General features: G+C 47.9%; 1 protein-coding gene across 1 annotated transcript in view; it reads left to right on the forward strand.

Annotated features, from left to right (window-relative positions):
• The window catches only part of LOC110260966 (uncharacterized), a 61,032-nt gene extending 57,923 nt beyond the window's left edge, over positions 1-3,109 (forward strand). Inside the window, exon 11 of the mRNA XM_084960336.1 lies at positions 2,464-3,109. Coding sequence (XP_084816462.1) covers positions 2,464-2,480 — 17 coding nt within the window. The 3' untranslated portion in view covers positions 2,481-3,109. The remainder of the gene's footprint in view (positions 1-2,463) is intronic.
• The last annotated feature ends 21,954 nt before the right edge of the window (positions 3,110-25,063 follow it).

Consider the following 25,063-nt stretch of genomic DNA (forward strand, 5'->3'; position numbering starts at 1 on the left):
TTTCCTCATGGTGTCACTTAATAATTCTTCTATACCCTCTATTTTCTGGAAGTTTGGTTTAGAAGCTTGACTAGGCTCAGGTCATACATTTTTTTGGCAAGGAGGTTTTGTGGTTTTTACTTTTTAGGGCCATACCTGTGGCATTCGGAGGTTCCTAGGCTAGGGGTGGAATTGGAGCTACAGTTGCTGGCCTATGGCATAGCCACAGCAACACAGGATCCGAGCTTCATCTGCAACCTACACCACAGCTCGTGCTAATGCCAGATTCTTGACCTCCTGAGCAAGGCCAGGGATGGAACCTGTATCCTTGTGGATACTAGTCGGATTCATTTCCACTGTGCCACAGTGGGAACTCCTGGCAAGCATATTTCATAGGTGGCATGGCTTTATATTGCATTATATCAGAAGGCACATTAGGGTCTCCCACTGGGAGTGCTAGTCTGGTTGGTCACCTGGGTAAGGTGTGGTGACTGCCGTGGAACAGGTAGGTTTTGTCCCCTGAGGCACTGAGCAAGTATCTGCTTCCCCAATAACTCTTTTAATGTCCATTGATGATTTCATGCCTCATTCAGGTTTTGTCAGATGCTCCCCGCTTTTAGTTGCACTATAACATCTTAATTGTTGAGTTTACTGAATCTTGAACATGGTACATGCCCATGTAACCTGCACTCAAAACAAGGTATAGACATTCCAGGAACTTCCCTGTCCCTCCCCTGGCCCCTTCTGAATTCTATTACCTTAGTTTTGTTTGTTCTTTTACAAACAAACAAAAAAATGGATTCATGCAATGTATAGTTTCTTGAGACCAGCTTCTAGTCTAGAATGCTTTTGTGTTTCATCTGCATGAACCCCTAAGTCTCTTGTTGCTGAGTGGGAGGTCACTGAATGGATGTGCCATCGTCTCCTCCTGATGATGGACTTTGGGGCCGTTCCCACTTTGTAGCTGTTCTTAGATTGATATGAATGTTCTTGTCCATGTCCTTTGTGGACACATTTTCACGTCTCTTGGGTAGATACCTAGGAGTGGAATTGCGGGACTAGATGCATGTTTAATGGATACGACTTGGCCTGACTGGCTCTACCGTTTGACCTGGCCACTGCAGTGTCTGAGAGCTCTGACTGCTCCATCCCCTCACTCAATTTTGAGGTTGTCAGTCCTTGATGTCAGCCTCTCTGATGGCTACGAAATGTGTTTTAGTTTGCATTTCTCTGATGACTGAGGATGTGGAGCACCTTTTTCATCCTTTTATCTGTTTAGGGAATGGGTTAATCCAGTTACAGAAATACTTTTTTTTTTTTTTTTTTTGTCTTTTGTTGTTGTTGTTGTTGTTGCTATTTCTTGGGCTGCTCCCATGGCATATGGAGGTTCCCAGGCTAGGGGTTGAATCGGAGCTGTAGCCACCGGCCTACGCCAGAGCCACAGCAACGCGGGATCCGAGCCGCGTCTGCAACCTACACCGCAGCTCACGCCAATGCCGGATTGTTAACCCACTGAGCAAGGGCAGGGACCGAACCCGCAACCTCAGGGTTCCTAGTTGGATTCGTTAACCACTGCGCCACGACAGGAACTCCCAGAAATACTTTTTGATCCGTGTACTCGTGTTTTTAGGGCTGCTGTAAAAAAGTAACTGCAAATTGGGTGGCTTAAAACAAATAAACTGTCTCGGAGTTCCCGTCGTGGCTCAGCAGTTAATGAATCCGACTAGGAACCATTAGGTTGCGGGTTCGATCCCTGGCCTCGCTCAGTGGGTTAAGGATCTGGCGTTGTCGTGAGCTGTGGTGTAGGTTGCAGACGCGGCTCAGATCCCGAGGTGCTGTGGCTCTGGTGTAGGCTGGTGGCTCCAGCTCTGATTGGACCCCTAGCCTGGGAACCTCCATATGCTGCAGGAGCGGCCCAAGAAATGGCAAAAAGACAAAACAAACAAACAAACTGTCTCACCGTTCCGGAGGCCAGAGATCTGGAGTCAAGATGCCGCAGGGTTGTGCTCCCTCCGAAACCTGTCGGGGAGGCTCCTTCCTTGCCCCTGGCTCTGGGGTTTGCCCGCCGTCTTTGTAGATGCTTCGCTGCTGTCTGCCTCCGTCATCACGCAGCTGTCCTCCCTCATGTATCTTTGTGACATCGGTCTCCTGTGTGTGAGTGATGTCTTCCCACAACTTAAAAAAAAAACACCTGGGAGTTCCCGTCGTGGCACAGTGGTTAACGAATCCGACTAGGAACCATGAGGTTGCAGGTTCGGTCCCTGCCCTTGCTCAGTGGGTTGACGATCCGGCGTTGCCATGAGCTGTGGTGTAGGTTGCAGACGCGGCTCGGATCCCGCATTGCTGTGGCTCTGGCGTAGGCCGGTGGCTATGGCTCCGATTGGATCCCTAGCCTGGGAACCTCCATATGCCGCAGGAGCGGCCCAAGAAATAGCAAAAAAAAAAAAAAAAAAAAACACTTTTTTTTTTCCCCTTGGTCTCCAGGTAACTCCTTAGAGTGAATGAACCTGAAGGTCTTCTCCGGCATCGTGTGAAGTCTTGCATCTGGCCGTGAGCTCTGGCTTGCTCTGTTGACCTTCAGTGTTCTGTCCTGCAAAATGCGTGACGTGCGGCAAGGGGGCAGCCCTACTCAGGGGCCACATCCCAGGCTGCCAAGTCCTCGTGGTCGGGGGTGGGAGTGGTGGGGAGGTGGGAGTGGGTGGGAGCGGGGTCTTGAGGAGCCCCTGCCTCCATCCTGCAGGCTGACCTCAGGGGCTGGTGTGGGCTAAACCTCCATCAGGAGTGCTTGTCTTAGGATCCCCCCCCCCCAGGGCGCTGGATCCCTCCTTGCACAGAAATACACGTAAACTTTCTAGAGACCTTCAGAGTTGTTGGATTAATCACTGGCATCTGCAGGGGAAAGACTTTTTCTTTTCTTATCGTGATCTAAATTATTTAGTAGAACAAGATTAGAACCGTAACTTGTGTGCAGGTTTAGAAGACAGTTTGTATATTTTTCAAAAGCATAGATTTTTCTGATCTTGGCTTATGTCCTCTTTGAGAAATTAGTGGTTTTAAAAAGAGATAATAGAAACATTGGTACAAAATTTGAAGGAAACATTAAACAATAAAAGTAGTTCTCCCTCTTGTTTTTCTTGTCTTGACAATTTCTTGTGAAGAATGCGCATGTGTAAGTGTGTAGAAATTTACCTACAAGTGGTAAACACGATGTAAACATGATTCTAGCTTTTTGATTTTTTTCCATTGTGCCTTGGAAATTATTGTATAAGAAATAACAAAATTGGGCCTGATACAGGATATTGAACAGGAATACAAAGAAAACTCATGCTGATTTTTTTTTTTTTTTTTTTTTTTTTTTTTTGGTCCACACCAGTGGCATATGGACGTTCCCAGGCCAGGAATTAAATCCATGCCACAACTGTGACAGCACTAGATCCTTAACCCATTGCCCCAAAGCTGGAACTCCTCATGTTATGATTTTTTTTCCCTTTTTTGTCTTTTTAGGGATGTACCTGTGGCATATGGAGATTCCCAGGCTCGGGGTCGAATCAGAGCTATGGCCGTCGGCCGCACCAGATCCGAGCTGAATCTGGGACCTACACTGCCACTTGCACTTGCGACAAGGCTGGATCCTCAACCCATTTAACTCACTGAGCGAGGCCAGGGATCAAACGGCCATCCTCTGGGACACTGTGGGTCCTCAACCCACTGAGCCACAGTGGGAACTCCCAGCCTGTCTTACTGGCCCTCAGGCCTGCATCACTGTTCGCCTGGATCCCTTCACTTACCCCTTCCCTGGTGTCCTCACTCCAGGGCCTTCTGACTCCTGTCAGCATCATTTTTCCGTAATACTGACTCAGCGTCCTGGAAACGGGATAAATCTATTACGGTCACCCTTGTACTCTCCCCAACCCTGAATATAGACTTAAGACCTTTCAGTGCCTACAGGAGTGTTTTTTAAATTGGGACACAGCCCCCTTGGGGTCTTCAAAATTGTATCAGGGTGACTGCGAGTTCTACAAGGACCTTTTTTTTTTTTTTTTTTGGAGGACAAATTTAGATTTTTTTTTTTAATTACTCAATGAATTTATTACTTTTGTAGTTGTACAATGATCCTCACAATCCAATTTTATAGGATTTCCATCCCACAACCCCAGCGCATCCCCCCACCCCCCAGAGTGTCTTGTTTGGAAACCATAAATTTTTCAAAGTCTGTGAGTCAGAATCTGTTCTGCAAAGAGGTTCATTGTGTCCTTTTTTCAGATTCCAAAAAGATTTTGATCTTGTGTTTCAGTTTTAATGAAGGTTACTTCAAGACCTTTTTTTTTTTTTTTTTTTTTTTGCTCTTTTTAGGGCCGCTCCCGCAGCATATGGAGGTTCCCAGGCTAGGGGTCGAATCGGAGCTGTAGCCGCCGACCTACACCACAACCACAGCAATGTTCGATCTGAGCCGCGTCTGAGATCTGCACCACAGCTCATGGCAACCCAGGATCCTTAACCCACTGAGCGAGGCCAGGGATCGAACTTGTATCCTCATGGATACTAGTCAGATTTGTTTCTGCTGAGCCACGATGGGAATTCCATCAGTGCCTCCATTTTTGCTTGGTTTGCTTTGGTGGCAGAACAACCAAAGTGTGATGGGGTTTTAACTGTTCTTGCTGGGAGATTTGCTGCTCTGAATAATTGAGGGCATCCTGCCGTGTGTATACTAGGTGCTCGATTCACCTTTCTCTGCTCAAAATTAAGATTGAGGGTAATTTTCTTCCCTTATATGTGAGTGTTTTATAAAAGAAAAAAATGAGAACTATCAAGATTCCAAAGGCATGGAATTCCCTATCGCTAAATGGGTTACCTCTGAGCATGCGGGCTAGATCCGTGGCCTCACTCAGTGGGTTAAGTTTCAGCATTGCCGTGAACTGTGGTGTAGGTCTCAAATGTGGCTTTTTTTTTTTTTTTTTTTTTTGCCTTTTTCTAGGGCGGCTCCCACGGCATATGAAGGTTCCCAGGCTAGGGGTCTAATTGGAGCTGTAGCTGCCAGCCTATGCCAGAGCAACGCCAGATCCGAGCTGCGTCTGTGACCTATACCCCAGCTTATGGCAATACTACACCCTTAATCCACAGAGTGAGACCAGGGATTAAACTTGTGTCTAGTGTACTAGTTGGGTTTGTTAGCGCTGAGCCATGATGGGAACGTCCTGAAAAAAAAAATTTTTTTTTTAAAGATCCTGAAGAAGCATTGGTGGCCTAATATTTTGAAGTTTTCCTTAAATTCTGCCTCACTTGGCTTATGTATGGAATGTTTGTTGAATTACATTGCAAGCGTTGTTTTTGGACTCTTCTGGACACATTGAAATTGTCCTTGAATTCTTTTCGGAGTTCAAGGCTCATCGGAAACAAATCTGACTAGTACCCATGAGGACGCAAGTTCGATCCCTAGCCTTACTCAGTGGGTTAGGGATCCGGCATTGCTATGAGCTGTGGTGTAGGTTGCAGACGAGGCTCAGATCTGATGTTGCTGTGGTTGTGGTGTAAGCTGGCAGCTGTAGCTCTGATTCGACCCTTAGCCTGAGAACCTCCACATGTCACAGGCGTAGCCCTAAAAAGACTAAGAACAAAAAAGCAATTGTCCTTGAATTTCGTTTCAGGAACTTTCATATGCCACACCTGCAACCCTGAAAAGTAAAAATAAAAAAATTTTTTAAGTAAAATTTTTTCCCTTTTACGACCGCACCCGTATATGGAAGTTCCAGTAGTGCAGGCTGACTTGGCCTCCGAACTGTCTCTGTGTTGTCTCTGGTTATACTTACGCCACAGTGCTTTTCATAGCCAAACCCCCGAAGCCTGAGTGTCCTGCCAGCCTGCGTTTTGCCTGCTTAGGGAGCTGCGCCCACGGCCTCTGTGGCGGACTCACACTGAACGGTGCTTGCGTTCCCTGGGGCCGCTGGGCAAACGAATTGGCTTGACCTTGAACCCCCGTCCCTCTCCTGTGCTTGTTTGTGTATGATAAACTTTCCGAAGATGTTTGAAAAGCAAATGTTTGAATTACACATCCTTATTGGATTGACCTTTTGTGCTCCCCCCACTGTCTGTCGGGTTAGAGAGGGGCTGCCTGGCTGGCTTGCCGGCGGCAGGAGAGACCCGAAGCTACTCCCTTAAGAAGGCACCTGAGCAGCTCTCTGCATCTTGACCGTTTCCTAATACTCCTCTGGCAGAGGCTGGCTGCTGGGTAGAAATTAATTTAATGGGAGTGTTTTTGCTGGTAGAACCCTCACCGTCTCTCCTGAGAATCACGATGGAGGGCACGGCAACCCTCAGGGATTCTGTTGTCTCCGATCTGATACCTGAGCAAGGGAAGAGTGACAACCCGTTTATAAAAATAACATTTTTTGCTAGTATAGGAGTCATAGACACTCGAGGCGGAGAAGTTGGAAGATTCAGAAATATAACGAGTATCAAAGGCACGGTTTCAACAGCCTGAGGTGGCTGACGGCGTCTTTCTTATGTTTCTATCCACTTTTCCTCTGCACATTTATGGCTTTATTTTACAAATGTAGCTTACCGCTTCTTTCACTCCTCAATAGGGCATAAACACCTCACCAGGTCAATATTTATTCCTTTACCGTATGCAGATAGCACATTTTACTTGATGCTGGTAGGACGTTGGTTTGGTTTTAATTTTCCATTATTATAATTATCCTGTGATAAACATCTCTATTTGTGCATCTTTGTTGGCGTCTCTTTTATAATTTCCTGAGGATAAATTCTGGGAAATATAATTCATGAATCCTAGAGGATGTACATTGGTAAACACCAAAAGGGAACCCTCCTGCACAGTTGGTGGGAATGTAAGCTGGTACAGCCACTATGGAGAACAGCTTGGAGATACCTTAGAAATCTATACATAGAACTTCCATATGACCCTGCAATCCCACTCTTGGGCATCTATTCGGACAAAACTCTACTTAAGAGACACATGCACCCGCATGTTCATTGCAGCTCTATTCACCATAGCCAGGACATGGAAACAACCCAAATGTCCATCGACAGATGATTGGATTCGGAAGAAGTGGTATATATACACAATGGAATACTACTCAGCCATAAAAAAGAATGACATAATGCCATTTGCAGCAACATGGATGGAACTAGAGAATGTCATCCTGAGTGAAATGAGCCAGAAAGACAAAGACAAATACCATATGATATCACTTATAACTGGAATCTAATATCCAGCACAAATGAACATCTCCTCAGAAAAGAAAATCATGGACTTGGAGAAAAGACTTGTGGCTGCCTGATGGGAGGGGGAGGGAGTGGGAGGGATTGGGAGCTTGGACTTATCAGACACAACTTAGAATAGATATACAAGGAGATCCTGCTGAATAGCATTGAGAACTTTGTTTAGATACTCATGTTGCAACAGAACAAAGGGTGGGGGAAAAATGTAATTGTAATGTATACATGTAAGGATAACCTGACCCCCTTGCTGTACAGTGGGAAAATAAAAAAAATTTAAAAAAAAAAAAGAATAGATAGACTTAGGAGTGCCTTATGTGGCTCAGTGGAAATGAATCTGACTAGTATCCATGAGGATGCAGGTTCGTTTGCTGGTCTCACTCAGTGGGTTGAGGACCCGGCGTTGCCATGAGCTGTGGTGTAGCTCGTAGAGGAGGCTTGGGTCCTGGGTGGCTGTGGCTGTGGCATAGGCCAGAGGCTACAGCTCTGGTTCGACCTCTAGCCTGGGAACCTCCATAGGTCATACATGAGCTCCCCCAACCCCCCAAAAAAGACAGACTAGATAGATTTAGCAAGTATCATTCTTGGAGGATATTATAGGTTAATCTGCAATCTCAGGATCAATGGGAATAGCTGAGTGACTTAAAATTCCTTTCCACTTTGCTGTGGATGACATCATGTCATGCACATTGGGAAGCTGTATAAGAACAACTTTGGGAGTTCCCATTGTGGCTCAGGGGTAATGAACTTGACTAGTATCCATGAGGATGTGGGTTTGATCCCTGGCCCTACTCAGTGGGTTAAGGATCTGACATTGCCTTGAGGGGCAGTGAAGATGGCAGATGTGGCTCTGCTCCTGTGTTGCGTGACTGTGGTGTAGGCTGGCAGCTGCAGCTCTGATTAGACCCCTAGCCTGAGAATTTCCTTTGCCGCAAGTGTGGCCCTAAAAAGACAAAAAACAAACTAATAAACAAAAAAACGAAACCCGAAAAGACCAAACAGACTTTGGAGCCACATTGCCAGAGTTCTGAGTTCTGTTCCACCACTTGTGACCTTGCCACGTCACTTTAGCTCTCCTTGCCTCGGTTTTCTTAGTTGCGAAATAGGGACAATAGACATATCTACCTCATAAAGTTATAATTAAAGATGAAATGAATTATTAAGAGTGAAGAGCTTAGAATAGCCCCTGGCACATAGAAAGTGCTTGCTGTTATTTCATTTTGCGGTTTTTCATTTAAGTCATTCTGCATATGAATGAATATGGATCCAGTTCCTGTTTTTAGTGGCTGTGCAGTATTCCATTATAAGAATGTGTGTTAGGAGATACCACTTGGCTCAGTGGTATCTGAGTAGTACCCATGAGGACGTGGGTTTGGTCCCTGGCCTCGCTCAGTGGGTTAAGGATCAGACATTGCTGTGGCTAGGCCGGCAGTTGCAGCTCTGATTGGAACCTTAGCCTGGGAACCTCCATATGCTGCCGGTGCAGCCTTAGCACAGCTGATATTCAGTGGTGGAAAGCTGAGAGCCTTCCTGCTAAAATCTGGAACAAGGGTGTCCAGTCTCACCACATCTCTTTAACATAGTATTGGGAATCCTAGCCACAGCAATCAGAAAAGAAAAGGAAATAAAATATATTCACGTCAGTAGGGAAGAGGTAAAATTGTCACATATAGATGACATGATACCATGTGCATACGAAACCCTGAAGACGCCACACAAAAAAGACTGATAAGTAAAAACTTATAAAAAACTTATAAAACTTTATAAAAACTTTATAAAACTTTATAAAAAACTTATAAAAACTTATAAAAAAACAAAAAAAACTGATAAGTAAGGTAGCAGGATATAGGATTAAAATATAGAAATCAGTTGCATTTCTTTATACTAACAAGGACAGAAAGGGCATATAAACAAACAATCCCTTTTTTAAAAATACGTAGGAATAAATCTTGCCAAGGAGGTGAAAGACTTACATGCTGAGAACTACAAAACGTTATAAAGAAAATTGAAGGTACTCTAAAGAAATTGAAAATTATCCCATTCTCTTGATTTGAAAGAATTAATATTGTCAAAATTGCCATTCTACAAAAGCAATCAACGAAGCAAATGTGATCCCTCGCTAATTATCCATGACATTTTTCACATACATAAAACAAATAACCCTAAAGTTTATATGAAACCATGAAAGACCCAAAATTGCCAAAGCAATCCTGAGATAAAAGAAGAAAGCAGGAGGCATCACCCTCCCAAACTTCAGACAATACTACAAAGCTACAGTAATCAAAAGAGCATGCTATTGGAACAAAAACAGATGGATCAATTGAACAGAATAGAGAGCCTAGAAATAAACTCACATACCTGTTGACAATCTTTGCAAGAGGCAAGAATATACAATGGGGAAAAGACAGTCTCTTTAGTTATGTGGTGCTGGGAAAACTGGACAGCTGCATGTAAATCAATGAAATTAGAACTCGCTCTCACCCCACGCACAAAAATAAACTCAAAGTGCCTTAAAGTTTTAAACATATGACAAGACACCATAAAACTAGAAGAGACCATAGGCAAAACACTGACATAAATCGTACCGACGTTTTCTTAGATCAGTCTCCCAAGACAATTGAAATAAAAGCGAAAACAAACAAATGGGACCTAATCAAACTCACAAGCTTTTGCACAGCGAAGGAAGCCATAAACGAAAAGAAAAGACACCCTACGAACCTGGAGCGAATATATGCCAATGATACGAATGACAATGGCTTAATTTTCAAAATAAACAGCACATAGATTCAATAACAAAAAAACAAATAACCCAATTAAAAAATGAGCAAAAGACCTAAATAGACATCTCTCCAAAGAAGACACCAGATGGCCAATGGGCACATGAGGAGATGCTAAACTTTGCTAAATATTAGAGAAATGAAAATCAAGACTGCAATGAGAAGACCACCTCACACCAGTCAGAAGGGCCATCATTAAAAAGTCTGCACATAACAAATACTGGAGGGGTGTAGGGAAAAGGGAACCTTCTTACACTATTGATAGGAATGTAAATTGGTGCAGCCACTATGGAAAACTTTGCAGATGTTCCTCAGCTAACTAAAATTATAGTTGCCATGTGATCCAGCAATCCTGCTCCTGGGCATATACCTGAACAAAAGTATAATTTGAAAAGATACACGTACCACTATGTTCATAGAAGCATTATTTATAATAGCCGAAACATGGAAGCAGACTAAATGTCCATCCACCGATGAATGGGTAAAGAAGAATAGAATACTGCTTGGTCATAAAGAAGAATGAAATAATGCCATTTGCAGCAACATAGATGGAGCCAAAGATTATTATACTAAGCAAAGTAAGTCAGAGAGAGAAAGGCAAATGCCATATGATATACGATATCATTTATGTGTGGCATCTGAAATACAACACGAAGTCAGAGAGAGAAAGGCAAATGCCATATGATATACGGTATCATTTATGTGTGGTATCTGAAATACAACACGAATCCACTTATCTACAGAACAGAAACAGACTCATAGAGAACAGACTTGGGGTTACCAGGGGAGAAGCAGGGTTGGCGGAGGGATGGATTGGAAGTTTGGAATTAGCAGAGGCAAACTCTACATATAGGATGGATAAACAAGGTCCTGCTATATAGCGCAGGGAGCTGTACTCACTACCCTGCGGTAACCGCAATGGAAAAGAATATGAAAAAGAATATATACGTGTATAACCGCGTCACTTGCTCTACAGCAGAAGGTAACAGCATCATAAATCAACTATACTTCAGCTGTTGTGAGGTGATGCTCCAATGTGCGTGTCAGCAACCAGGAGTCCAAAATGGTTTTGTCACTGTCACCATCTTAGCCTCTTTTTTTTTTTTTTTTTTTTTTTTGTCTTTTGCCATTTCCTTGGGCTGCTCCCAAGGCATATGGAGGTTCCCAGGCTAGGGGTCTAAACGAAGCTGTAGCCGCCAGCCCACACCACAGCCACAGCAACTCGGGATCCGAGCCGCGTCTGCGACCTACACCATAGCTCACGGCAACGCCAGATCCTTAACCCACTGAGCAAGGGCAGGGATCGAACCTGCAATCTTATGGTTCCTAGTCAGATTCGTTAACCACAGTGCCACGTCGGCAACTCCTCTTAGGCTCTCTTATAAGACATACAATACAGGGCAATTATCCAAATGCAAAGGAGCATTGGTTCAGTTTATCTCTTTCCATTGTTTTCTTCTCATTTTCCCCACCCTTTGTAATGTTTTAATTGGAAATGTATTTCCTGCAAAAATTTGCAACTGGTGGGGAAAAATAAGGTTTAGAATGAAAAATAAATCTCTCTTCCTCTTTGAGACCCTAGCCTTCCTCCTAGAGGCAACCAGTGTTACACAGTTTTTTGTGTCCTTTTAGAAATATTCTAGTCCCACTTAAATATATAGCTGTGCCCTAATTGTTTTTCTAGAATAATGGTGCACTCAATCATTCTGTGCTTTGTTTGTTTCCCCACAAAAAAGCATAAAAGGTTTTCTAGTCTTTTTTTTTTTCCCTAGGGCCACACATGCAGCATATGGAGGTTCCCAGGCTAGAGGCTGAATAGCAGCTGCAGCTGCCAGCCTACACCACAGCCGCAGGAACTCAGGGTCCAAGCCTCATCTATGGACCTACACCACAGCTCACAGCAACAGTGCCGTGATCCTTAATCCACTGAACGAGGCCAGGGATCGCACCCACATTGTCATGGATACTAGTTGGGTTCATTACGGCTGAGCCACAACAGGAACTCTGGTTTTTATCATTCTTGACCTGTCTGAAGGCTATTTGGTGCTAATGCCTTTTAGCGGTGAACAAGCAGGTGACTAAGTGTGAGTGGACTGCTTCCTGTAATGTTTGGGGACCAATTACTCTCTGATCAGCTGCCAATCCCTCTCTCACAAAAGTCCCGTGGAAGTGAAATGAAACAGTTACTTCTGCCCATCACTCAATGCAGACCAGACGTGGAGCAGAACTGGGCAGGACCTGGCATTCCAAGATCAAGTTTGGCAGCTGACTGACTACCTGTGCATCACTGAAGGGCCAGTCTCCCTTCTGGGCCCCAGTTTCCTCATTTTCATTTTAGTAATTTTTATTATTTTTTTTTTTATGGCCGTACCTGTGGTTTCCCAGGCTTGGGGTCGAATCAGAGCTACAGCTGCCAGTCTACGCCACAGCCATAGCCACGCCAGATCTGAGCTGCATCTTCGACCTATACCACAGCTCACGGCAACCCTGGATCCTTAACCCACTGAGCGAGGCCAGGGATCGAACCCGCAACCTCATAGTTCCTAGTCAGGTTCATTTCTACCACACCACAACGGGAACTCCAGTTTCTTCATTTTTAAAGTGAAGACTTACATTACAGGATCTCAGGTGAGTGAGCCTTGCAAGGTCAAGGCCTTTGTCTCCCTCCCCACTGTCCCCCCTGCTCCAAGAGCAGCACTGGGCCGGCAGAGGCATGATGGGCACGTGCCCCCTGCCAGCTCCCACCCCCAGCCTTCTGTGTGTCCATCATATGCAGAGCCCATCAGCGAGGAGACCCGGGCTCTGCCAGGACAATGGCTCCTGACCTTGTGAGTTTATAGTCATGGACAGAAGGAGGAGGGCCTTTTCAGAGCCTGTGCTGTAGCAGCAAGCTTTCTGTGTCTCCCATTGTTTGGTTTGTTTCTGGGTTTTTTTAGGGCCATACCTGTGGCGTATGGAAGTTCCCAGGCTAGGGGTCGAATCAGAGCTGTAGCTGCTGCCCTACCCCACAGCCACAGCAACGCCAAATGGAGCCTCATCTTCCACCTACACCACAGCTCACGGCAACGCCAGATCCTTACCCCACTAAGCGAGGCCGGGGATCAAACCCGAGTCCTCGTGGATACTAGTCGGGTCATTACCACTGAGCCACAACGGAAATTCCCCCAGGCTTTTTTTTAAAAAATGGGCTGAGAAGCAACAGGTTCATCCTTCTCCTGATTCATGTGGATAGTTCTTTCTTTTCTTTTTTTCTTAAACATGTTTAATTAAATATAGTCGATTTAGAGTGTTGTGTCAGTTTCTGCTGTACAGCAAAGTGACCCAGTCATACATATACATACATTCTGTTTCTCATATTATCTTCCATCATGTCCTATCACCTGTGGGTGGTTCTAATGATCCTGAATCACAATTCAACCTCTCCGGGCATCCTTGCCTTCAAGATGAATTTGGCTGAATGTCTGCTGCATGTAGAATTTCCCTAGGAAAAACGCCTTGCCTGTTGAGAATTCATCTTAGGCTTTGAGTCCAGGGAGAAAAGAATTCTGGGCCATTCCAGAAACTCGAACAAGAGGGTTTTAGTAGAGGAGAAATAACCATGCTGGAAGGCTGTAATTTGTCACTGAAGCACAGAGGGACTTGGTGAGTGCTTTCTGGGGACTGTCACTTCCTGGTACCGACCCCGCCTGCTTTCCAAGCCTTCCTTGTCTACCCACAGTCCAGGCATTGCTTCAACACCCACCTGAAAGCGGCCTCCAGGGCCTCCGGGTCCCTCCTCTCCCAGCTCCACGTGTCTGCTTTGCACGGCATCACCTTCATGCTGGGTCGTTGGATATTGAGTTTTTTTGCCGAAGCCTCTTTCGGCAGCAGCGTTCAGCATGGTTGTTTTCCCAACACGCAGGGGGCATGCTGGGAGCACAGTGTGGCCTCTCTCCCTACCCGGCAAAGGACGATCGATGGTCATAGACTTCCCATCAGTCCATATTAGCAGCTTAAAAGACATTCTGCTTTGATCCCCAATTTCTACTTTTGGGTCTATCGCTTAAGAAAACGAAGGATTTGCACTGTGGATGAAAATGTATCGTGACAAATCAGTAATAGGACTTAAGATCAGAAACGCAGCTTACACTGAAGCACACAGGAGAATTTATTAGGTCATGTGACCTACGAAGTCAAGGAGTCCAGTGTTAGGTTTAGATGGATCCAGGGGATCACCATGCTGCTGTTTGCTCTTCTCTTGGTGGCAAGATACATACCTGTGGCTCCAGGCGTTCTTCTTTCCCGACCAGGACTCCAGTGGACAGGCCCAGACGGCCTCTCTTCACAGGAGTTCACATCTGTCCCAAAATTGATCCTCTGGCTCTGATTGCACCACATGCTCATCCTGGGCCCAATCAAGGCCGGAGGGATGGAAGAAGCTGATTGGTCGAGCCTTGGTCACGTGCCTTCTCCTAAAGCTGTGGTCCATCTCCACTTGGACCACTTTATGAAGCAGGAGGGGCTCCCTGGGGATACTTGGGGTGCCCCTGCCAAAAGAAGAGTGAATGCTGAGCGGGCAAAGGCTGCTGAAGCCCATGACTTTCTCACAGCATCACGTGAACAAGAAGCAAACACATGCCCAGCTCTGGAAGAATGGCTTAAATTGCAGCTTATTTATTTATTTTATTTTATTTTATTTTATTTTCCCACTGTACAGCAAGGGGATCAAGTTATCCTTACATGTATACATTACATTTTTTTTCCCTAGCAGCTTATTTATTAACTACAATATTACGCAACCACTGAAACATGTTAACATTAAATTTACGGAGAGAATTTAATGAGAGGATTTATGCTAGAATGATTTGAAAAAATAGGTTACAACGTACATATGCCGGATGGTTGCAACTGTGTGAAATAATTACGCTTTGAAAAAGGCCAAGAGAAAACACACAGAAATGTTTGTAATGCTGATCTCAGAGCGATGTGGGTAAATTTCATTCTGTGATTTTTTGCTTTTTTCTTTTTATGTTTTAAAGTACTCCTTTTCTGCCTGCCTAAGGAACAAACACCAACTTTTAAAATGTGAGCTGCAAGGCGACTTCCACTTGGCCCGTGTGTGGCTGTGCTGCAGCCAAGTGGGGACAAGAATTGGGGGTGGGGTGGGGACCGGGGGGAGGATGGCACCGAGGGGAGGGGAGGGGATGGGAGGCAGCTCCATCAAGTCCACAGTTGTAAGCCCTGAAGGAAGCAGCGGGCAGGTTTGGGCCCACCTGGAAGCCACCTGTGAGAGGTGTGGCTGGGAGGGGCAGTGGTTACCTTGATAGGCGGACCGGCTCCGCTTTTAAAACCGTGTCTCTTTATTTGTCCATCTGTTCAGTCACTCATTCATTCAGCCGATGAGTGCCGCTGTGTACCAGGGGATGTGGAAGGAACAAGGCACATCCTTGTCCCCTGAAGCTGGGCGGGCGTTAGGACATGTGTGCACGCAGATGGCTACCGCAGGCTTGCCATGTATCATGGGCCTGGTGACCTGTCATCATTGGCAGAGGAACTTTTTTTCTTGGCTGCCCCACAGCACATGGAGCTTGGGGTCCAGGGATTGATTTGAGACCTAAGATGCAGGTGCAGTAACGCCACATCCTTACGTAACCCACTGTGCCGGGCAAAGGATTGAACCTGTGTCCCAGCGCTCCCAAGATGCCGATGATCCCATTGCACTACTGCAGGAACTCCCAGAGGAGCTTTTTATTTTTATTTTTATTTTCTTGTCTTTTTGCCTTTTCTAGGGCCGCACCCGTGGCATATGGAGGTTCCCAAGCCAGGGGTTGAATGGGAGCTGTAGCCGCCGGCCTATGCCACAGCCACAGCAATGAGGGATCTGAGATGTGCCTGCGACCTACACCATAGCTCACAGCAGCGCCGGATCCTTAACCCACTGAGCAAGGCCAGGGATTGAACCAGAAACCTCGTGGTTCCTATTCGGTTTCGTTAACCACTGAGCCATGACAGGAACTCCATCAGAGGGGCTTTTGAAAGGAAACTGATGCACCATGAGGACGCAGCAGCTGACTCTGAGGGGGGACCATGAGCTGAGGCACAGCACAGGCAAGAGGGGGAGGGAATGTTGGGCCATAACTAAGCCTGGGTGCTGCCTCCCTGGCTCTGAGCAGGGGACGGAGGGTACCAGGCCCTGGATGAGTCTGGATGGGGATGTGGGGGAGCCCAAGAAAGGCTGAAGGGGGCATATGGGTGGGAGACAGCACCAGAGGGTGGCAGAGGGACAAGGAGTCGTGTGGCTGGCTGGCTTCTGCTCAGAGGAGGTGAGGCAGAGATCAGCCTAGCAGTCAGAGGAAAGGTGGCATGGGGCCCAGGGGTCCAGTTTGCCTCTGGGCAAGCTCTACTTTTTTTTTTTTTTGGTCTTTTTGCCATTTCTTGGGCCGCCCCTGTGGCATATGGAGGTTCCCAGGCTAGGAGTTGAATCGGAGCTGTAGCCACCACCTACACCAGAGCCACAGCAACGCGGGATCCGAGCCGCGTCTGCAACCTACACCACAGCTCACGGCAACGCCAGATCCTTAACCCACTGAGCAAGGGCAGTGACCGAACCCGCAACCTCATGGTTCCTAGTCGGATTCGTCAACCACTGCGCCACGACGGGAACTCCCAAGCTCTACTTTTTGCATCTGGAAAAGGGAACGTCATCTTGCTCTCCTTGGTGAGCACCTGTGGACCAGCACTAGACATTAGGAACCTGAGGCAGCATCAATTAGATGGAGGCGCACAGCTCCCAGGAAGAGGATGGACAACAAACCTGTGACCCCGTCCCCACTGGCACCCTGGCCTCAGCTGTACCAGAAAGCTGGTCACCCAGGCAGACTGTATTTTCTTTTTTCTTGTTAGGGCTGCACCCTCGGTGTATGGAAGTTCCCAGGCTAGGAGTTGAATCGGAGCTGCAGCCGCCAGCCTACACCACAGCCACAGCAACGAGGGATCCGAGCCTCATCTGCAACCTACACCACAGCTCACGGCAACGCTGGATCTTTAATCCACTGAGCAAGGCCAGGAATCAAACCTGCCTCCTCATGGATACTAGTCTGGTTCTTAACCTGCTGAGCTACAGTGGGAACTCCCAGATTGTATTTTCTAAAGAGAGCCATGACTATTTCCCATCCTGTGTATTCTCACTCTGCGTGCCTTCTGGAGGTAGGTCATGAAGCTTCTGCCAGCTCTCCTCTTGTCCTTTGTCCTCCCTCCCTGTCTCGCCAGAGTCACCCTTGGAACGTGGTGGCCAAGCTTCAAGGAAGCCCAGGACCCATGGAAAGCCCACATGCAGATGAGTGGCTAACAGCCCCTGCTGAGGTCCAGGGACTCTAAGGCCTCAAACGTGAGCAACGAGGTCTTGGAGGTGACTCCAGCCCCAGCCCCATCTGACTGCAACTGCATAGCGGACCCCATGTGAGAACCAGAAGTGTGATAAGTAATACAAATGATTGTGGTGGGGGGGTGCTGGCCATGCCTATGGCATGTGGAAGTTCCCCGACCAGGGATCGAGTCTGCACCACAGCTGCAACCTGAGCCACAGCAGCGACAATGCCAGATCCTCAACCCGCTGCTCACCACCAGGGAATTCTGCTTGTTGTTGTTGTTTTGCTTTTTAGGGCCACACCAGCGGCGTATGGAAGTTCCCAGGCTAGTGGTTGAATCAGAGTTATAGCGGCCGGCCTACACCACAGCCACAGCAATGAGGGATCCAAGCCGGGTCTTCGACCTGCAGCACAGTTCACTGCAACGTTGGATCCTTAATCCACTGAGGGAGGCCAGGGATCGAACCCAAAACCTCTTGGGTCCTAGTTGGTTTTGTTACTGCTGAGCCACCACAGGAAGTCCCTGATTGTTGTTTATTTGATAGATTTTATTTTTCAGAACAGTTTTAGGTTCATAGCAAAATTAAGCAGAATGTACATTTCCTATTTACCCCTAACCACCAGATAACACAGCCTTCCCTCTATCAACACCCTGAACCAGAGGCGTGCATTTGTTACAACTGATAAACCTGTGTCGACACCTGATTATCACCCAAAGTCTATACTTGACTTCATGGTCCACTCTTGGTGTTGCACCTTAGGAGTTTGGACAAATGTATAATGACATGTATCTACTATGATAATATCATACAGAGTATTTTTACTGCCCTAAAAAGCACCTGTGCTAAGCCTCTTCATTCCTCCTTTCCCATACCCCATCCTTTAATTGCCTCCATAGTTTTGTCTTTTCTGGAATGTCGCATGTCGTACAGTACGTGTGCAGCCTTTTCACATTGGCCTCTTTCACCTCGTAATGTGCATTCAGTTTCCTCCATGTCTTTTCACGGCTTGATAGTTCATTTCTTCCCAGAGCTAAAAAGTATTCCATTGTCTGGGGGTTGATTTATTCATTCACCTGCCGAAGGACATCGTCTTTTTCCTAGAAACACAGAACAACACCCTGAACTTCTTCTGTGAATGACAGATTTATCCATCCTGGGCCTCAATGGTCTCAGGTCACCAGGGGTGGGGTGCTGGGAGCTGGGAGTCTGGACAGCTCCGGGTGTCAGGGCAGCCCCAGCTTGAGTGAGGCCAAGGTTTGGTGTTCTGTCTGGGACTGGAGAGTCAGTCAGTCTTTCACTGACTCCAGCGAAAGATCCTCTGTACTCTGGATCTTTCCTAGCAGCCAGGGCAGGGGCCCTGGGAGTCTCTAGTCCCCGGGTCCACAAACGAGCGCTAGTACATTTTCTGTTTGTTTGCCATAAAAGAGCCCCAAACCCAAAAAGCCCCAAACTCCTCCTCCCACTCCCAAAACACCTTAGGCTATCAAAAACATCCGTTTTTTGGAGCTCCTGTAGTGGCTCAGTGGTTAACAAATCTGACAAGCATCCATGAGGACGCAGGTTCGATCCCTGGCCTTGCTCAGTGGGTTAAGGATCCAGCGTTGCCGTGAGCTGTGGTGTAGGTTGCAGATGTAGCTCAGATCCTGTGTTGCTGTGGCTGTGGTGTAGGCTGGCAGCAACAGCTCTGATTCCACCCCTAGCCTGGGAACTTCCATATCCTGCAGGTGCGGCCCTTAAAAAAAAAAAAGCGAAAACCAAAACCAAAAAGCATCCTTTTTTTTTTTTGAGTTCCTATTGTGGCTCAGTGGGTTATGACCCCGACTAGTATCCATGAAGATGTGGGTTCCATTCCTGGCCTTGCTCAGAGGGTTAAAGATCTGATGTTGCAGTGATCTGTGGTGTAGGCCAGCAGCTACAGCTCTGATTCGACCCCCAGCCTGGGAACTTCTATTTGCCACAGGTGTGGCCCTAAAAAGAGCAAAAAAAACATTTTGCAGTGGACACCTGTTGTTTTCACCCAGGTGCGCGTAGGTCTTTAGCTCACAGATAGTCGGGACTCTCACCCCCTCAGAGGTGGTCATGTGACTCTGGCTTGACCAATGAGCATAGCCCACTGGCTTGGCCCCTGGAGGGGCTCAGTCTCCAGTTAACCCAGTGATAGCCCTCCTTAGGACTTTTGCTAGGACTTCCTTGGACTCCGCCACCAGCAGGCACTTTCTAATGGGACTGCCAAACTCCAGGTGTCATCCTAGAGCTGGAAGTGGGAGGCAGACACCTGGAGGAGGAGCTGGGTGGGAAGGTCCCACAGAAGAGAGAAACTAGGGGGTGAGGCCCTGGGTCATACTGAGCCTGAAGCAGGTGTGTCCTGGCACTTCCAAGGTACATGAACCAATAAATCCCCTTTGATAGTTCATCCAGTTTGAGTGGTATTTGTCGCTTAAACGGGAAAGAGGCTACATGGACACCCTCTAAGAACAGGGCAGAGGGCTGCAGGCAGCAGTCCTGGTTCTGGAAAGACAACCTGCAGACTCTGAGGAAAGAAGCCGGGTCTGTGCCTTTCACGTTATCCTGGAACCTGAGCCTCCCTCTGACCTCCCTCCTACCCCCAAACCCTCACATCTGGGCTGACCTGTCAATCTTCTGAGCCCAATTCCCTGCCTGTGGCCCTGCCCTGTGGCAGCGCAGAGCAGCCCGTCCATGCTAGACAGCAGCCTGGGCATCCATCTGTCTCCTCCAGGAGAATGTGAGTCCCGGGGGAGCTGGAGCCCAGTCTGGTCCTCCCTCACATGCAGGCTCTGGCCCTCTGCCTGCCGCTCGCCAGGGGCCCCGTGCACTGAGTGGAAAAAGGTAAGCAGCTCAACAGAGGGGCCAGATCACCTGGACATGGCAGACTGGGGACGAGGAGAGGGCACTCGACGTGGTGTCCAGAAATGAAGGAGGGCATCATGGCCCTGCAGTTATTCAGGGATTTGCTTGGGCCTCTTGGAGCTGCAGCTGCCTGGACCACTGCAGGAAGGTCATGAGCCTGACACTGGGAATGTCAGGGCAAACACTCAGCAGGTGGGACTAAAACAGGCCCCAGTTCATGGTGTGGGCACTGGCTTTGTGCTATACACAGTCCATGTGCCATCTCACCAATTCCACTCTGCTCCTGGCTCAGGAGGCCTGAGTTATTAGCCCCACTTTACAGATGAGGAAAACTGAGGCATAACGAGCAGGTCAGTGGACAAGGCTGCACTTGAACCCAGATCATCTGACCCCAGAGCCCTTGGCTCTCTTGTCTCTAAGAAGGCAGAGGCAACTTAGCACCTTAGAAGTTCCAGAACTCTCTGGGATGAAGGCCTTCCATCCTCACGTCTCAGTTGGCATCCGGTCCTGGGAGGTAGGCAAGGCCAGGTTATTTCCAGTTTTGAAATTTCCACGTGCTAAAAAGTGTGGAAAGGTGTTCCTGTGGGGGCACAGCACTAACGAACCCGACTAGCATCCACGAGAATGTGGGTTCCATTCCTGGTCTTGCTCAATGGGTTAAGGATCCAGCATTGCCATGAGCTGTGGTGTAGGTTGCAGATACGGCTTGGATCTGTCAGTGCTGTGGCTGTGGTGTAGGCTGGTAGGTGCAACTCCACTTTGACCTCAGGCCTGGGAACTTCTGTATGCCAGGGTGCAGCCCTAAGAAGACAAAAATAAGTAAATATATATATATGTTTTGTTTTGTTTTTTAAAGTGAGGAAAGAGTTCCCATTGTGGCTCAGCAGGTTAAGAGCTGAACATACCATCTGTGAGGATTCAGGTTTGATCCCTGGCCTCACTCAGTAGGTTAAGGATCCAGTGCTACAAGCTGAGGGGTAGGTTGCAGACGTGGCTTGGATCTGGCATTGCTGTGGCTGTGGCGTAGGCTGGCAGCTGTAGCTCTGACTCGACCCCTAGCCCAGGAACTTCTATATGGTGGTGGCTGTAAAAAAGATTTTAAAAAAAGGAAAAGAATTATTGAAAAAAAACCAAGAAGCAGGGAGTTCCCGTCGTGGCGCAGTGGTTAACGAATCAGACTAGGAACCATGAGGTTGCGGGTTTGGTCCCTGGCCTTGCTCAGTGGGTTAAGGATCTGGCGTTGCCATGAACTGTGGTATAGGTTGCAGACATGGCTCGGATCCCGCGTTGCTGTGGCTCTGGCGTAGGCTGGCGGCTACAGCTCCAATTCAGCCCCTAGCCTGGGAACCTCCATATGCCATGGGAGCGGCCCAAGAAATAGCAAAAAAAAAAAAAACAAAAAAAAACAAGAAGCATCAAAACAAATTCCTATCATTGTTGTATACTTAATATGAATAGATGTAAGAAACAAATGCTCCTAACATGCCCACAACAGTGAAATTTAACTGTGCCAAGGTAATTAGCATATTCCTTTTTATTTATTTACTTATTTATTTTTATTTATTTTTTTGGCTGCACCTGTGGCATGTGGAAGTGCCCGGGCCAGGGACTGAACCCGTGGTGCCGTTGATCTGCGCCACAGCTGTGGCAGTGCCAGATCCTTAACCCACTGTGTCACTAGGGAACTTCTAAATACTCCTTTTTAAAAATTAATTTATATGGAGTTCCTGTTGTGGCTCAGTGGTAAGGAACCTGACTAGTAGCCATGGGGATGTGGGTCGGTTCCCTGAATTTGATCAGTGGGTTAAGGATCCCGCGTTGCTGTGAGCCATGGTGTAGGTTGAAGAAGCGGCTCAGATCTGGTGTTGCTATGGCTGTGGCGTAGTCTGACAGCTACAGCTCCAATTTGACTCCTAGCCTGGGAATTTCCATATGCCTCATGCGTGGCCTTAAAAAGACAAAAAAAAAAAAGTTAATTTATAGGTCACTGAAAGTAGCTTGGCCTGGAAACTGGACCCAAGTTTTTTTTCTTTTTTTCTTTTTTTTTTTTTTTTTGTCTTTTGTCTTTTGTTGTTGTTGTTGTTGTTGCTATTTCTTGGGCCGCTCCCGCGGCATATGGAGATTCCCAGGCTAGGGGTTGAATCGGAGCTGTAGCCACCGGCCTACGCCAGAGCCACAGCAACTCGGGATCCGAGCCGCGTCTGCGACCTACACCACAGCTCACGGCAACGCCGGATCGTTAACCCACTGAGCAGGGGCAGGGACCGAACCCGCAACCTCATGGTTCCTAGTCGGATTCGTTAACCACTGCGCCACGACAGGAACTCCTGGACCCAAGTTTTAAGATGGAGAATATTACTACTTTGCCTCCCGTTCCTATTACCCTTGCATAACAGCATTTGCAGGCAAGGTCAAAGGCATGTGTGTGAGGCCCTTGTCGTGGAAAGGAGGATGGGCACACCTCAGTCAGGGCCTGGGAGGGGCACCCAGGTGGGCTTTCCAAGGCAGGTTCAGCCCAATGCCTTCACCCTGGAGTTTCCGCCAGCCGGTGACTTCCTGAGAATTTCCAGCCACCAGAAGGGGGCAGATGGTGACTTCTGAAGCCAGGACACAATGGGTCTGTGAGGAGGCAGGTGGGAAGGGACCGAGGTGCCAAGGGGCCACCTCGGGGACAAACTGAGCCATAGTCTGGTGTGGTGTAGCTCTGAGACCCCATCTCAACCCCGGGTCTAGCATCAGGTCACTGAGCAGGTACAGCCGGGACAGCTCCAGGGAAAGCAGTGCCGCTGAGAATTGGGGCTGGGGGCTTGTCTTGCAGCTGAAAAACAGACACACCGCCTTTACCTGTATTTACTTGGGGTGGTTGGAGGGGTTGGCGGAGATTTGAGATGGGGTTTAAGCCACCCCTAGACCTGGCCACTACTCAGGGAAACCCTTCAGACCTCAGAAACCTCCAGAGCCCCCACCCTGCCCTGCGTGGAAGACACAGAGGAAACCTCTGAAATGCCCTTGTCTGAGCCTTGTGGCTCCACGTGGGCAGTGCTGGGCGATGAGGGTGCCCCCTCCCCCTCCATGACCCCCTTCACCCCTACCCACCAGTGCGGGTGGCCAGCAGGATGCCGAGCGCTGATGGAGAGCTGGGCTTTCCTCATGGGCTGGCCCTTGGTGGCAGGTTCTCCTCAGTCCCAGCAGCCAGCTTCCCAGATCTCAACCTCTGCCCAGACTGAGTCCTTTGTGGATTCCTGGAGCCCAGTGGCCCAGGTTGTCGGATGGCGCAAACAAAGAGAATTTTAAAGTGACACAAGCTGGACATGCAGCCCCGAGAAGGTGTCTGCCCAGATTAAGGCAAGCTTCAGCTTGGGCCTTTGAAGGGCGCTTGATTTCCTGGGGTGAAGATCGATTTTCACAACAGAATTAAGAAAAGCCTCACTCCTCGGACTCATCTGCTGGGACAGGCTTCAGTGTGTCCCCGGGGTTGTGGTTGTGGGGAGGGTCGAGCACCCGAGAGCCTGACATCCCCGCTGCACACGCGGCCCCAGGGGGTGGCACCAACATCGCAGTCCTGGACCTGTTTCTGCACTGAGTGTTCTGACTCCATCCTGCTCTCCCAGCACAAGTCCTGCCAGGCTAAGCCTCTGCTGAAAGGCTTTGCATCGTCCCCGCTGCCTGTGGACAGAGTCCAGGGCTTTACCTGCCTCTGGGAAGCCCAAGCCTACCTTTCCCACCTTTGATCCCCTGCTCCCCTTGTCTTCCCTCCCACCCACCGCCAGCCTTGCCAACTGCTTCCGGTATCTCTTGGCTTCTCTTTGCACCATCAAGCTTTGCTTTGCCTCTGCCTGGACCCTCCTCGACTGTGTGCAGCCAACTCCTTTCCATCCTCCAAGTGTCAGCTTCAATAAGTGTCTTTTTGGAGTTCCTGTCGTGGCGTAGTGGTTAACGAATCCGACTAGGAACCATGAGGTTGTGGGTTCGATCCCTGGCCTCGCTCAGTGGGTTAAGGATCTGGCGTTGCCGTGAGCTGTGGTGTGGGTCGCAGACGCGGTTCGGATCCCACGTTGCTGTGGCTGTGGGGTAGGCCGGCAGCAACAGCTCTGATTAGACCCCTAGCCTGAGAACCTCCACATGCCATGAGAGCGGCCCTAGAAATGGCCAAAAAAAAAACGTTTCTTCTTCTGAGAGCCCCTCCCTGACCACCAGGACCCTGGTCCTGTCCCCCAGCTCTGTGTTGTCATCAATCTCATCATTAGTAACTAATGCCACTTGCAGTAACATAGATGGATCTAGAGATGATCATACGGAGTGAAGTAAGTCAGAGACCAACATGATATGGTATCACTTATATGTGGAATCTGAACTAATAATAATAATAATAATAATAATATGGGGGGAGTTCTCTTGTGGCTCAATGGGTTAAGGATCTGGTCTTATCACTGCCGCAGCTCAAGTCGCTGTTGTGGGTCGAGTTTAAAGGAAGAGGGAGTTTCTGTTGTGGCTTAGCAGGTTAAGAACCTGACATAGTGTCCATGAGGATGCAAGTTCATTCCCTGGCCTCACTCAGTGGGTTAAGGATCTGGCGTTGCCACAAGCTGTGGTGTAGGTCCCAGATGTGGCTTAGACCTGACGTGGCTGTGGCTGTGGGAAATTCCTAGCCTGGGAAATTCCATATACTGCACATTTGGCCCTAAAAAGCAAAAGGAAGGAAGGAAGGAAGAGACAAAGAAAGACCCCAAAGAATTTAAAAATAAAAATTAAAAAATGATACAACTGAAACTAATTACAAACAACAGACTCAGGAGTTCCCATAGTGGTATAGCGGAAACAAATCTGACTAGGAACCATGAGGTTGCGGGTTCGA

The sequence above is a fragment of the Sus scrofa genome, chromosome 6 (genome assembly GCF_054392235.1).
Source record: "Sus scrofa isolate SSC_HxYL_T2T_F1_AM1 chromosome 6, Sscrofa_HxYL_maternal_Yorkshire_Landrace_v2.0, whole genome shotgun sequence".
In the NCBI taxonomy this organism is placed as follows: domain Eukaryota; kingdom Metazoa; phylum Chordata; class Mammalia; order Artiodactyla; family Suidae; genus Sus; species Sus scrofa.